This window comes from Pseudoliparis swirei, chromosome 7, assembly GCF_029220125.1.
Source record: "Pseudoliparis swirei isolate HS2019 ecotype Mariana Trench chromosome 7, NWPU_hadal_v1, whole genome shotgun sequence".
Classification (NCBI taxonomy): Eukaryota; Metazoa; Chordata; class Actinopteri; order Perciformes; family Liparidae; genus Pseudoliparis; species Pseudoliparis swirei.
In genome coordinates, this window is record NC_079394.1 from 10564408 (window position 1) to 10579072 (window position 14665).

General features: G+C 42.5%; 2 protein-coding genes across 2 annotated transcripts; one reads left to right on the forward strand and one right to left on the reverse strand.

The window, feature by feature from the left end:
• Positions 1-23: 23 nt before the first annotated feature.
• Positions 24-4953, reverse strand: anapc7 (anaphase promoting complex subunit 7). Its single transcript, XM_056418018.1, has 11 exons — positions 4745-4953; positions 3900-4086; positions 3615-3734; positions 3067-3178; positions 2733-2886; positions 2488-2630; positions 2164-2281; positions 1854-2050; positions 1539-1763; positions 1239-1389; positions 24-1153 (listed from the first exon to the last, which is right to left on the reverse strand). The coding sequence occupies exons 1-11, from the start codon at positions 4843-4845 to the stop codon at positions 964-966; spliced, it is 1698 nt and encodes a 565-aa protein (XP_056273993.1). The 5' UTR covers positions 4846-4953; the 3' UTR covers positions 24-963.
• Positions 4954-6098: 1145 nt separating this feature from the next.
• LOC130197175 (ubiquitin-conjugating enzyme E2 G1-like) lies at positions 6099-11410 on the forward strand. Its single transcript, XM_056419721.1, has 6 exons — positions 6099-6250; positions 8553-8655; positions 8765-8862; positions 9034-9212; positions 9335-9442; positions 9535-11410. The coding sequence occupies exons 1-5, from the start codon at positions 6208-6210 to the stop codon at positions 9419-9421; spliced, it is 510 nt and encodes a 169-aa protein (XP_056275696.1). The 5' UTR covers positions 6099-6207; the 3' UTR covers positions 9422-9442; positions 9535-11410.
• Positions 11411-14665: the final 3255 nt, after the last annotated feature.

Consider the following 14665-nt stretch of genomic DNA (forward strand, 5'->3'; position numbering starts at 1 on the left):
GTAATGAACCATCTACCACTTCATACAGGAGTGTTTCGTAATTTTATTATACACTTTAAAAATATGTACAAAATACTATAGATTGTTATCTTGAAGTAGTTAAACACGAGTCAATCGAAGGGTTACTTTTTGACACGAAGGCCGACTCAGACGACACGCACACAAATAATAAAGCCTGTACATTACGTGACACATTCTTGTGACCAAATTCAAATTTTAGATTATAGTTTTCATAGAGTAGCATAAATGATACATAGTCACTTTTTCGCCGACCTCCTGTTTGCCTGTCGAGACGTAAAGTCGCTGCGAATCCACAACCTTTCATTGGGATCCGCACCGCGTCTCCTCCGCGGCAAACGGGGGTCGGTTCGGCTCAAAACACTGAAATCAAATGTTTGCCTCCTGTGAGGCGTGTGGCGGGGAACACGAGCGCAAATCTCCCGTCGCACTTGATTCTGACAATTGCCTTGTTCTAAAGTTCCCAGCACTACCTGGAAACATCCCCCAGTGTACAGAACTCAACCCCAAATCCAATGCGGGTGTGTTTATTTATTTTAAATGAACTGATACTCACCTCATGAGTATATTTAACTTGAAGTTGTAGTTTGCACTACGGCAGACAGTGATGCATTTATTCAGACTGCCAGCAAAGATGAAACCAGTAAGGGCTGCAAAACAGCCAGTCAGCGATATGACTTGATAATTTACAAATATTGAGAAATATTGTTGAGTCGTACAACAGTGTCTCCTGCTGCTGTAAGGCTGGATTGGCATCTGTATGGACGAGGCTCATTTAGCTCCACGGCGAAGTGATTAATAAGGTTGTCGGCATGTTGGGAAGAAAGCACACGCGGCCACGTTGTGCCGTTTGACGACCTCCGATGACCAAAAGCTTCCCACAGGCTGCGGCGTGTTGGGTGGGGGGGGGGGGGGGGTGACTGTGTATCCTGCAGTGGGCCGAGGTCACTGCATACCAAACCACTGTTCCTGATCGGCCCACTGTGCTGCTTCACTGTCGCTGCCCTCCAGATCTCCGTCCTCGCCGCTGCCCTCCATGTCGTCGCCGTCCAGCTCCACCGTGGCGTCCGTGGGACTCTCCTCCTTCTCCATCTTCTGCATGCCTTCTAAAGACTTCTGGTCATTGGGATCCAGGCTGTGGAAAGAACATTAAATATTTATGTGAACGCACATACCGACCGGCAATGCATTCTCCGAGATTAGAAGTAGAAGTGACAAACCTTAGCGCTATGCTGTACTGATCCATGGCTTCTTGGTAATCGTTGACAGCCACCAGGAAATCTCCCAACATTCTGTGCAGGACACAATCGCTCTGATTGGCCAGGGCGTTCCTGAGGAGAGCGATCCCTTCTTCGTATTTCTGTTCCCGACCTTCACAAGAAAACAGGAGACTGTCACCTGAGCCCGAATGTCAATATTCATTTTCACTACATGCATTTACAGTTCTGCGAACTACGTCATTAAAGCCCACATGTTCATTTGAAAAAAACTACAATATAGTAAAAAATGGGTTCATGTACTGAGCAGTTCCGCCTTCTTGACCACCGCCTTGGTGTAGTCCGGTCTCTGGGCCAGGGCTTTGTCCAGCAGGGTTTTGGCTTTCTCCTGAGTCACCGGGTCTTCCAGGCACACTGTGGCGAGGATGGTCAGAGTCTGTGCATTGGCCCCCAGAGTCTTATAGATGTTATTGGCCATCCCCATGGCCTCTCGAATCCCATTGGATGCCAGGTAACAGTCGATCAGACCTGTGATCGGACAGTTAAATAGGTCAATGCAGGCGGGACAGAAAGGGAATACATCTAAGAAGAATATAGAGGCACTACAAACAAACATGCCTTCATAGCAGTCGAGTCTGCAGGGGGCCAAGCGCATGGCCTCCCTGAAATGGATGATGGCTTCTTGAACGCGGCCCATGTTCCTCAGTGCTGCCCCCTTTAGGAGGAGCGCCTGCACGCTGTTGCTGTTCAGCTGGATGGCCTTGGCTCCCAGGTACAAGGCTCTGGAGTAACGCTTGCTGTAAAAGCTGTGACAACTGAACAACGGAAACCAAAAGTCAGAAAGGAATAGAAACACCAAGACAATATTTCTGAATGACGCAGGAAAATAAAATAAAAAAAGGTCACCGTCACAACTCAAGAGACTCACCCAGAGATCACCCAGGGTTCTGCATGCTGGTCTGAGATATTAAATAATCTTCCTCCCAGGACTTCAACATCCTCCAAGTGTCCTTCGCGGGCCATCAGGTAGCCATAAACATCCATTCCTGCAAGTGCAAAAAAACACAACCGATTTTAACAAGACAGCAAAGAGCCTCATGTTTCCACGTCTCGTTTATGTTTATGTTTGGCGTTATGGTGGAAATGATAAGTGTCAAAAACAAATCGGTTTCACTGAGAGAAGAACAAACATTTGAGCAGTTTGGGACAGTTTGTTGGGTCAATCAATAAATACATAAAAACTGCAGCGCACCTTTGATGAGGTATGGGTCGAGCATCTGCGCTTGTTCAAATTTGAGGATGGCGTTCTTGGTGTCACCCGCCCTGAAGTAGACGTCTGCCAGGCTCACCAGGAGATCCACGTTGTCCCGCAACAGAGACTTCTTCTCAAGAGCGCTGAGACGAGATGGAGACGCATCAAATAAAACAGGTCTGTCACAATAACAAAAGGAACCGTGTGATTCAGTCACTTTGAAAAAGCATTACTGCTATGCTCACCAAATAGTGTTGATGGCTCTTGGATTGTCCCCCGCGTGTATGAAGGCATACGCTTTGATCCAAACAGAGAGCCAGTCCAGGTTGGGGGTACTCTGGATCACATCCATAGTCATGGACGCCACTTCAGCTCCTTTGACTGACAAAGAGAGAAGACCTATGGGGGGGGGACCAAGTTAAAAAGATGACTCATTAAGTACAAGCAGGGATATTGTGGGGATGCGTGCGTGCGTGTGTGTGTGTCTGCACGCATATAGGAACTACATGTGTCAAGAGTGAAGATAGACTTGAGAAACGTCAAGCGTCTCAGCAGGTTGGACATCAGAGGCCGGTGTACCAATGATTGCATCCAGAGCGACGGGACACTGTCTGAGGACCTCTTTGTAGCTCGTCACTGCAGAGCGCTCCTGACCAGCTTTCCTGTACAGGTTAGCGAGCATCATGTTGATCTGAGACAAGAAAGAACAGTAACATCCATTATGATCACAATTCTTATCATTATTTTTGTTTTGATAGGTGGTAATTCACCTCGTGATCATGACAGTATTTGTGGTTATTGTCTTTTGGTGTAGAGTGTATCACTAGCCTTCCTCTAGTTGTAAATATATGATTACCTCTTTATAACATCAGAATCTACAGGTTTCGCTCTTCATTAGTTTTTTTTCTGTATTTTCCTATTATTCCAATATATTGTGTACACAATGCAGATAAAGATGTGGCTAAACATCCCGACTCGGCCTCCCCTTTACATTTCCCCCTTTACATTTTGTGTGTACGCTGCACATTCATGTGCACGGCCCCTCTGAGCTAACAGATATACAGGAAAACAAAAAGGAACATAAGGCATGAAGAATTATTGCAATAACGGTGACATCGGCCGCCTACCTTTGGAGTCCTCTGTCTGGACGGGATCCCATCGAGCATGGCGATGGCATCTTTATCCAGTTTCAAAATGGTGTAGCATTCCGCAATCTTGTATTTCACCTCAATTTCTGAGGGCAGACTCTGAAAGACAACATTATGTATAATAGATTTTTGCTCTTCTATTTCCATGTGTCCATTTACATTTGACCAAGTAAATGCAATCGGTAAGAAATGTGGTTTGACACATCGAGACGTGTGACAGCTTCAGACACAACATGAAAAATGTAAAGGTATTATCGAACACACCTGTGCCAGAATGTTAGCGGCAGCTCCACCGGTAGAAGTACGAACTTTAGAGGTTTTGCTGAGCACCTTCTTCTGTTGCAACGCCATGCTGTACTTACAGGCGGCATTACGATATTCCTTGTCATTGAAGATGGCATCGGCGTGGTAAACCAGCAACTGGTACTTCTGGGCCGGTGAGAAAAGCTCTCTTGAAATAAAAAGATATATATTTTTTAACAGTAAGGAAGTACAATCAGAATAGACAACAACACAGAAAACAAGTCTCTATTACACACATCATACAGGAATGCATGATCTCTTTAAATGCTCAACAATACAGAAAAGAAATATAAGCAAAATAGTCGAAAAATCAAGTGGATAAAAACATTTAAGGCTAAACCAACTGATAACAAAAATTCTCAAATTGAAAACAAAAAACAGTGTGACGGTACTTTCACTATAAAAGCACGTAGCCACTGTATTTATACCCATTACACTATATTTTAAACACAGTGAATGATGAAATAGGCACGTAATTAACAATATATGTCCTCATTTTCACAACTCTGATCAGCTGAACTCGCAATATTTCTCTAGATGTCGGCTAACAGCTATCGCATTATTTACTAGCCTCTCCCTGTGACTATTTCTTGGAAAATTACACACATTGTAATCTTGTAGATGTGGTTACGTGGTACGCGCATCTGTTTGCATTGATGTAAAAGCTCGAGCTGCCTTACGGTTACAATCAATAATGTTTGCTTTTGTTGGCTGGTTAGCTTTGGGCCATCACTGACAACACAATACGAAGGCGGAGAAGAGGCACTCTTCAGGAATTAGACGCACCCGGCCCGGACATTACTTACGAATTGTTGCTACTCATCGTCAGCAACAAACTGCTCAATATACGGACATTAGAGTGAAGGCCAGCGGCGGACATATCCCGTACGTGATCGATGACATTCATCTTCGATTAAGTTGAGGGCTTGCTTTAGGTTTCAGTCTCAAGTTAAAAGTTTGGGCTCGGAAACAACTAACGCTAGCTAGCTTCTGATGTATCAAATATGGCGCCGATCAACCTTCCTTCCGCATAATGCTGCCTTCAGGTACTTTTCACAAGCTCGTGCTTTCAACCGCTACACTCCTAAACGTGACATATTGCGTCTTTAGCGAGCAGACGGGGTTTTATTATTTATTATTTTTATTTTGAGAAACAATAGGCTAATATGCACAAAGTGTAAATAAACGTTTTACAGATTCTGATAGAATTTTTTTTGAAATCTTCTTTTCATTAAGAATATGACATTAATAATATGACAACATATCTCCGATTATTGTGAACGCAGCTTGGGTATTTGCTGCAGCAATATTCTATATTTAGTAAATTAATACGGAGCAATTTATTTTCACTTAGATATCTCTGAAAATATCACTTATCCATTCAACAGCCGTAAATAAGTCAAGTATAAGTATTTTGATCTAAAAGGTGAATATTGTAAAATATATAATATTAATACTGTGCATAGTTATAATACCATTTAGAGGGACACATCTACAATAGCAAAAATGCTTATTATTACTAGTATTCATTTATATTATGTCATAATTCATAATACAGCCATACTGTGTCTCTGTTTAAAACCATGAATGAATCAAGCATTGTTTCAACAGGTATCAGCAAAACCTAATTAGCATTAATACACTTGTCATATCACCAATTAATTAGATAATCACAATGAAATACTAAGAAACTTTTACAAACTCAAACAAAAAGATCTGGGAGGAGTTATTCTTCTCCCCTCTGCATGTATGACACAATGAGACAGGTAGAGGCCCAAACTACGACACGTTATATAAGGCCAGACGTGTTTACAAACCAAATCACATTAACCACAATACAACTCCATGTAGTAAACAACAACAGAAAATGAATAATGAATAGTCAGTATCATCACCATCTGGATTTCTCAAAAGACAACAAAGCATTGACTTCACGAGTCCCTCTCGCTAAAAAAATAAGTCTTTAGATGACGTCCCAGCTGTCTCCACGACCCGAACTCAAATGATCCGGAAATTAAATGTATCTGTTGATTTCTCGAGAAAGAAAGGTTGCCTTGAACACACACGCACAGAATACACGCACACACACGCATAGTCAAGTGCAGACGCGCATGCGCACAGCTCCAGCCAGCAGCTGAACCGTGTGTCAAAACACAGAGGGAAATCAGCAGCAGGCAGCGCAACATCTCAACTCGATTTCAGCTTCAGCTCTATTTTTTTGGAAAGTATTTTGTCGACACAAAGTGATTTTCATTTACGTCCGCGTACCATGACCGAACAATCAGCATTACTTCTCCGAAAGCAACTGGCAGGTATTGAGAATACAACACTGTGAGCGCTATATAGCCGCTATAAAGGAAGCTAACGTTAGCGCTTTTTTGTGGCTCCCGCAAAGCTGTGTTTACGCCATAGGAGAGAGGCTCGGGAAGCTAACCGGGCGACACAATGGGCTCCTTTATCGGTGCAGCTCAGCTACCTCGAGTAGCTGAAGGAAGGGACATACAGATACACATTTACAAGTTTACGTGGCTCAATAACACCGACTCTTCATCGCCGACCTCGCTAGCGGGCTAGCAAGTTCGACATTAGTTAGCGGACGGAACAAAGGAATAATCAATCCAGGCTTAATCTGCCCTGATAACTCTCGGATTGCGAATGTTAGCGGTGCATATCTCAAGCCGTGCATAGGCGGAGATGCTGCTACTTTGTTTATGATTACACACGGTTTGCTCTGTAAGATAATATCTCATGTTTCTGTTGTTCTGAGACTGTTAGTGAGGAGACGCATCTCAAGCCCTCAGGGACGAGTCCTCCTGTTGGATTGCTTTATTATCATCAAGATGAATACGATTGGTGGGGCTGCGGTGTTTTGTTGTTGTTGTTTTTCTTCTTCTAGTTAATGCCAGGCACAAGGACATACCAGTACCCCTCATGTACAGGTGCAGCTGACTGATAGTACACTGTGCGTGTGCGTGTGTGTGTGTTTGTGTGTGTGTTTGTGTACACACACAAAGAGAAGTGAAAAAAGGCAGTCAATATAAATGTATCTCAACTGTAAAAATCCAATAAGGTTATTTATGACCCACACTGACTCTTTACACTTTAATTGTATAATATACACTTGTTTTAAAGTACTGTTATCTGTTCCTTTTACTATATTTATCTTTAAATGATGTATTTATTATTGCACATGTGTATTATTTATTGCCATGCACCTTCCACCTTAATTCCTTGTATGTCGCAACATATTAGGTATTACATTATTCTAAGTAAGAAAAGATATCTGAGCGTCACCATTTTACAACAGGGTAAACATGCAGATTCCACCTTATCACAAGATGTCTATTATTTTCCCAGCTGTGCATGGTCAAAGTGACCACTGCTGTGATAAAGTACTGTACAGTCGGGATGCACTGACTGTGGTCAGCATCCATCCAGCACTGCGTCCGCCTACTTTAACATCCCATCACATGACTGATGTCCATTGGTTGCTCTGCGTGTGGGTTTGTGAATCACTAACTGGTGGTGGACTCAATCTGCAAATCGGTGATTCACTTCAACAGTGCTAATTATTTTTTGGGAACCTCGATTTGATTCAGTGAACATCAGCCAAATTGTATACTTATCAAACCAACAGGCACTCTCTTCACTCGGAAATGGAGAGACACAAAACAGTTATGTTTCTATTACATCACCAGATATTCAGATACGATGATAAACTGAAAACTGAATATCTCGTGTGCAGATGCTATCAAAGTCATTATTGAGAAACGCTTCAAGTCAATTAATCAATGTCTGCTCTGGGAATTGTTTCGAGGCATCCATTCGGCATGCTTTGTTGTTATATTAAAAGCTCCACGGTTCCTGCGTCAGAAAATTGAAACGCAGGCTCAGCAGGTCAAATCAGCAGCGTTCACTCTCCGCCTTTTGAAAGCCACGGTGTTAGATAAAGGGGCCGATGCAGCACTTACTGCGTATTCACTTCGCTTAGCAGCTGTTAACCGATTTCTTATCATCAATGTGTCATGAATGCAAACTCCAGCTCTCCTGCAACCGCTTTACAGTGGTGGACAAAAGGAGAACACCCAACATGCAGCTCTCTGTAGATGTATTTGTGCCTTTTATCACAGGTTGGCTCTTCATTGTCAGGGATATCAACGCAGAGCCATTATGGCTGTTCCGCATTGTCATTGTTCTCTAAAGGTGTTGACTGTGGACCATTTCTTGCAGCACCTGGGCTTTTTTTCTCTTGGTGCTGAGGCCCATTACAAAATCAATGCGTGTCCCAGTTTTGTGGTTAACAAAATAAAATAAATGTTGTTGTGATTGTTTCTATTTGCCATGTGAGTTCAATCACAGGAATCTGTGTTGCACTTTGCCACGTAAAGGTTTTTTTGTTTAGGTTCATTTAAAAAAAAAAAAAGAAGCTTTGTTCTGATAATCTGTTAAAAACGTGTCAGACCCTTTATAAACTGGCGGTAATGTAATATTGTGTGTGTGCGCTAATTAGTCAAATTGTACTATTTGGCTTAATACATGCTTATCTATGTTTTCTGTTAAATTTCCAGTTTGTCATTTATAAATAATAATACCCTCTACCTTGTTTTCCCCCAGAGCTCAACAAGAACCCCGTAGAGGGCTTTTCAGCTGGTCTGATAGATGATGATGACATTTATAAATGGGAAGTTGTGATCATTGGTCCACAAGATACCCTTTTGTAAGTGAGAACATATTTGAACTTTCATTTCTTTTGTGTAAAAATCTATAAATAACTATTTAAAATCCATAATTTCTTATTTGTCCTGGCCCTGTTCTTTGTATTGCAGCGAAGGAGGGTTTTTCAAAGCCTACCTCACCTTCCCTTATGATTATCCACTACGGCCTCCAAAGATGAAGTTCATCACGGAAATCTGGCACCCAAATGGTAAACATGCCCAGCACATTAATCTTGATGTTTACGTTTTTTAAATCTTCATAGTTGGTCCATCAGTTGGTTTGTGCAAATAAATGAAATTTGCTATTTTTTTTGTGATCCACACATTGAAGTTTAATTTGAATGAGGGCTGTCATTAAATCCTTACCCCGTTCTTCACAGTTGCAAAGAACGGAGACGTCTGCATCTCAATTCTGCACGAGCCAGGAGAAGATAAGTTTGGTTATGAGAAGCCGGAGGAGCGCTGGCTTCCGATCCACACGGTAGAGACAATCATGATTAGCGTTATCTCCATGCTGGCAGACCCCAACAGCGACTCACCAGCTAATGTGGATGCGGCGGTGAGTTACACCTGTAATGCCGTCCCCCATGAAAAGACACACACAAATCTTCCTGTTATTGTGCCAGTAAAAGTATATTGAGGATGTGTTGCTGAAATTTTTTTTTAATGTTGCTCCCACAGAAAGAGTGGAGGGAGGACCCTAACGGCGAGTTCAAGAGGAAGGTGGCTCGCTGCGTAAGAAAGAGTCAAGAGATGGCTTTTGATTAGCACTCAATTGTAAATTCCAGGGTAAGTGAATCAAGTTGTTTCAGCTAATTTTGAGTAATTGGTGAAACCGTGAACTCTAAGTAATCGGCATTATGATGTTCGTTTTGTTTCAGTTAAAGGAAATGCCTTCAGAGGGAAAATGTCAGCAAACGGCTTTTGCACCCCTTGTTTTGCCAGTCCGACGAATCGGTTGTCCTCAACCAGGTTTCTGTGAGCGGTCGTCGTTCCCCACAAGATGAGCCCATTTGAGATCCTTACCAGCGAAATTAACCCGTTTCCTACCTGGAATTGTATATTTAATTTTATTTATTTTGAAAGAAATTAATGATGTAAAATATGTCACTACTGTAAATTAACTTGCTTTTTTTTATCTGCTGCTGAACAGTTTCTACTTTATACCAGGTTTCTTATGCAATTTAGTGGTCGAGATTGTGTAAACAAAACCCCCGTTACCCATTAGGTCATCACGTGTCCTCCCGACCGAAGACTTCCCACCAGATTAGCGTCAGGCCAACAAATCTCCGTCGATAGATGTGATTACTTTCAACGCTGTCATTGAATCACTGTTGCCTTTCGATGGCTTCACTTCCTCACAGTCCGCTGGTTGAGAACCTTTAGAGTATTTTCATACGGTCTTTATTTTTCTGGGAAAGGGCCTCCTGCTAGCGTCACCTCCTCATGCTTGTGCATGTCGAAGAGATATAAAACCACGAATCTCCAATCCGCATGATCCCCTCAAACGGCTCTGTCGTGTATCGTTGCTCGCTGTAGATGTCCATGGAATGGCTTAATTTAACTGATTTAAGAGTTGTGGTTTTATAATGTATTGAGTTGCACAAGCGTAGCGAATGGTAACGGAAGGTCTGTGCCAACTTCTCAGGATAAAACTAAACTACTAAATTAGGGTCTCGCTTTGCAATCGGTACCGTAAACCCCTAACATCCCTGAACCTCTCCTTTTTAACACGTTAATTACCACATGGTCTGATGTCGTTTCACAACGTTATTATAAATCCCGGACAACCAAATGCACTCCCCGTGTGTAATGGTTAACTGGCATCTGAGTTCAACTCAATTTATAAAGGTTAATACATTTGATGAGGATTCCAGTTTGAGTTATCAATCTGTAAACACGGAGGATTTAAGCGGGCTCCATCGTAGAATTAGGCGAGGCGTTCTTTCTTTGTTTGCGGCACATTCGGCTTCCCGTCACCAGCGTGTGGGTAAAGGATGATGGATCTTTGGGTAGATTGTTGAGTAAAGCTCCTTTTTAATTCTATTAACATCTTGAGTTCTGATTGTTTCATACCTAGATAATATTTATCACCTTTTACTTAATCACTGAATTTGGGTTGGAATTCTTGATAGAGACTTGAAGTTAACTCTCCACTTAGTAAAGTATAAATGAGTGTTCTGATGGGGAACATGAACACAATCCTGCATCTAGGTTTTATTTTTTAATGAATACACAGTCGTGTTCGGGTGGGGTCTGGAAAACCATCGGCTTAATTAGTTCACTCTCATCGATGGTGTTGCTGACCGTTGAGCCATTACGACATCTATTCTGAATTATGTTATACATGATTATGGTCTGTGACTGACATTAGAAACATGGCAAACCATCTTTTGGCGCATGCAATCAGGTTTGAAGGAGTTGGGTCCGTTTAGAGATGAAACCATTTGTTAGTGCATTCTGGGTGAATGTGATGTGTACAGTTAGTAGGTTCCTGTAGACTTTATGATCACATAACTGCTGTGGACATTACCTTTTGAAGTCAGAATTTTCTAACCTACCATGACCTCTGACCGGTGTTCACTGTATTTGCACAGATTCGGTGCATTCGAAATGTCATTAAGCAATACGCTGAGAAAAATGGTGTATCCAGGTAATCCACCCTAACACCATTATTTTTTTCCATTTTTTTTCTTCTTCCTTTTGTGTCAATGCAATGTATATTGGACATGATGCTCAATAAAGTGTGTAAACAGATTGGCCTGTTATTTAGTTTGTGTTTTACATTTTAGATGAGAACACACCGGGTTCACGTATATTAGGCCTCTGCACTGTAATTGGAACCCAAGGATTAGCGTCCGATTTCAGGGCCGGCTTCATTTCCCGTTCCGAGGCTCTGCGACTCGTACTGAGCTGATGAAGACGCTCGCCACCTCTTCGGGTAATCAACGGGAAATATCGGGATCGTAAGTAACCATAACGATGTGGAAGAGGGTTACATTTGTTGAGCAGCTGAAAAAAGAAAACCTGTTAAAAAATGGAAGTGTCTCAATGAGGTAAGAGCACGATGTGAGCGAGTCTTTAATGGAGGAATGAAGAGGATGCATTTATTCATTTAAAATGTTGAAATTCTTGCATTTCATTTATGTGTGTAGGTCTGCAGAGTCGAACCAGAGATGGTTGCAGGGTGAGTCATATTCCCCATAAAAACTTGTAATGTAAAAAACTATTTCTTTAATTATTGAATTACAAAATATATTATATGAATGCAAATGATATCTAAAATGTATAGGAGGTGTTTGCTTTCAAGTTGGTGACTAAAACTCAGAGTAATAAATAGTCTGCTTTTGTTGTTTCTGGCTGTCGAAGAAGAAAGCAGATCTTTTAACGAAGAAGGAAGCCAATACTTGTAAAAAGCCTGCATTTGTATTATATAAGTACAAAGGAACTATGAGCACATATTTAAAAAAAAGTAATTAGTTTGTAGAGTAGCCGCTTTATTTATATATATATATATATATATACACACATAATTACTTTATACTCTGGTAGTGTATAACAAATCCTATTTGAGAAGCCTTGAGAAGAATATTCTGAAAAATATCTATATAAAAATACCTCTGGAATAGTGGAGTGATAGTATAAGAAGGACAATTACCTCAACATTGTACATCTGTTGCTCAATAGTATTGTTTTTGGTCAATTCACGTCAGAGAAACCGAGGTCATGTGAACACACAACCGAAAAACCTGTTCAAAATAAATATTAAAGTGTTATTAATATATTAAACGCATTACGATATAATTAATTTTCAATAGTGTTGTGATTAAAATGTGCTGCTTAAGTAACACCAGCGATCTGTAATACGCCGTTGTTCGGCTGCCTGTGGCCTCTGGCAGGCTCTGAAAGAGGACCTCGTCAGCAAGGGAGCGAGATGTACAGAGGCCACGTGAATGCTTCTGCAGGTGGCCAGCACATGAAGACGATACCCATTCCCAAATCTATGACGTCTGCACCCTTCCTACAGGTAACCGCATAACGCTGGAACACATGTTAAAGTTAGTTTTCTGTCAAAGGCTTTCAGATGGTTGAAATGAGGTAATTGTAATATTGGTGTAACAAGATGACTGTCGTTCTACCACACACAATCAGATCAGGTGTTGTTTCTGTCTCAGCATCCAGCCCTTACAGCTGGACAGAGACGCTACCTTTGCAGTATAGCAAACGTTTACAGCACAGCGCACATGAGGCAGCAGATGAAGCAGCGCTATCTCAGTGTGCTGCACACGTGCATACAACCAGGTGCGTATCTAAATGTCTCTCGAGCGTGACCTTTGACCGCAGCCGTTCCTCTCCTGATGTGTTTTGCATTTTGCATTTTTCTAGGTCACAAGCCCACATGCAGCAGGAGGTTTGGGATTCACCAGCTCAGAAAAAACACTACGTTCACGAAGGATGCAGAGAAGGATGTGGCGAGGGCGAAGCCTCAAGGGCAGAGGAAAAGCAGAAGCAGCAGTACAGCTCATTCGGATGGCTTGCTTCCAAAAATAGTCAACAGATGACCAACATTGTGTGACTATTTTGAGTGCATTAATAATCTTATATAGTGAGACCTTATGTTAATCCTAGCATCAATACCTGTTGTGTTATTTTTACACATTTTCAAATATGACATCATGTATCCCCTAACCAACAACTGTGTGCAGACTTATTTACACTGATATCAATTTATTGTATGACCCCCACCCAGGGATGGATTAACCAACGGGCCTACCGGGCCCAGGCCCAGGGGCCCATGAGCTCAGGGGGCCCCTGGGCCTGAGCCTCCGCGCGTGACGTCGCTGTTATTAACATTGTATTGATATGAATATGATGATATGATACGATGCGCCGTAGCCGGTATATGCTAGGCTTAAGTCATTCATGTCAGTAACAGGGCCCCAATAGTCCTACTGAGGGATGGATTACCGAACGAGCCTAGCGGCACCAGGGGCCCATGAGCTCAGGGGGCCCCTAAGCCAGAGCCTCTGCATGAAGTCGCTTTTATTAACTTTGTATTACTATTGATATGATGATAAGACACGATGCGCCATAGCCGGTAGGCCTATATGCTAGGCTTAAGTCATTCATGTCATGGTCATATAATTCGCGTTATGTTGTCTGCTCAGCTCCGGTATCGTTGTTCCATACGGACTGTTTTGTTAGCGATGTTTAAAAAATATTTTTTTCTTTTTTTCTTTTTTACATTTGTTGGTCTTTTTTTGTTTTGTTGCGGGGGGGGCTTGACACGTCACAAGTCACGGCCCGAGTCAAGTCCGGCCGGGGGCATCTCGCCGGCGTCCCCGACCGGCGTCTCGCTGCCCCCCATGTGTATATATATATACTGTATTTCATTCCTTTTTTATTCATTTCATTTGTTTTATATTATTTCTTTTTTTCACTTTAGAATTAAGCCATTCTATGAATCGGCCAAACCTCCCTTCCCAGGGGGGGGTGTGAGGGATTCTTATGGCAGAGACACACGAGGTGAATCAAACCGAACCCCCCCCCCCCCCACACCTGCAGAAGGTGTAGGCGATTCTACACCCGGGAAAGTTTAGGAAATTTGCCTACAAACCCCCCCACGTGTGTGGGCAATGGCCGACACTCAGGGAGGGCAGGCAAATCCTAGAACTTTCTCCTACTGCCTCCTACGGACTCACAGATCCGTGCCGTCTGCTAGAAATCACTAGTATTACATAGTCTGATTCGCTGCTCCGTGACGTCACAGGCGACTTCAAAGCACAGAACCAGTTAGAACTGGTGGGTTGAGTGACGTCACAATGCTCGCTTCAAAGACGTCTCTATGGTAGTTCCGATGCGATATATCTTTGGCCACAAGTCTTTGGGGGCGCTGTTTCCCCCCTGGACACGAGGCAAAGAGACCCCGTATGTTCCCCTTTGAGTGAGAGACGACCAGTGTTGCCAGGTCCGCGGTTTTCCCGCGGAATTGGGCTACTTTTGAAGTGTTGC

Excerpts from the sequence above, each read along its gene's own strand:
- anapc7 (XM_056418018.1), bottom strand. The coding sequence starts at position 4,845 with ATGAATGTCATCGATCACGTACGGGATATGTCCGCCGCTGGCCTTCAC. Across the intron at positions 3,735-3,899 it reads CCGCTAACATTCTGGCACAG|AGTCTGCCCTCAGAAATTGA; the intron begins GTGTGTTCGATA and ends GTTGTCTTTCAG. Across the intron at positions 2,051-2,163 it reads GAACCCTGGGTGATCTCTGG|TTGTCACAGCTTTTACAGCA; the intron begins GTGAGTCTCTTG and ends TCCGTTGTTCAG.
- LOC130197175 (XM_056419721.1), top strand. The coding sequence starts at position 6,208 with ATGACCGAACAATCAGCATTACTTCTCCGAAAGCAACTGGCAG. Across the intron at positions 6,251-8,552 it reads TCTCCGAAAGCAACTGGCAG|AGCTCAACAAGAACCCCGTA; the intron begins GTATTGAGAATA and ends GTTTTCCCCCAG. Across the intron at positions 8,656-8,764 it reads GGTCCACAAGATACCCTTTT|CGAAGGAGGGTTTTTCAAAG; the intron begins GTAAGTGAGAAC and ends TTTGTATTGCAG.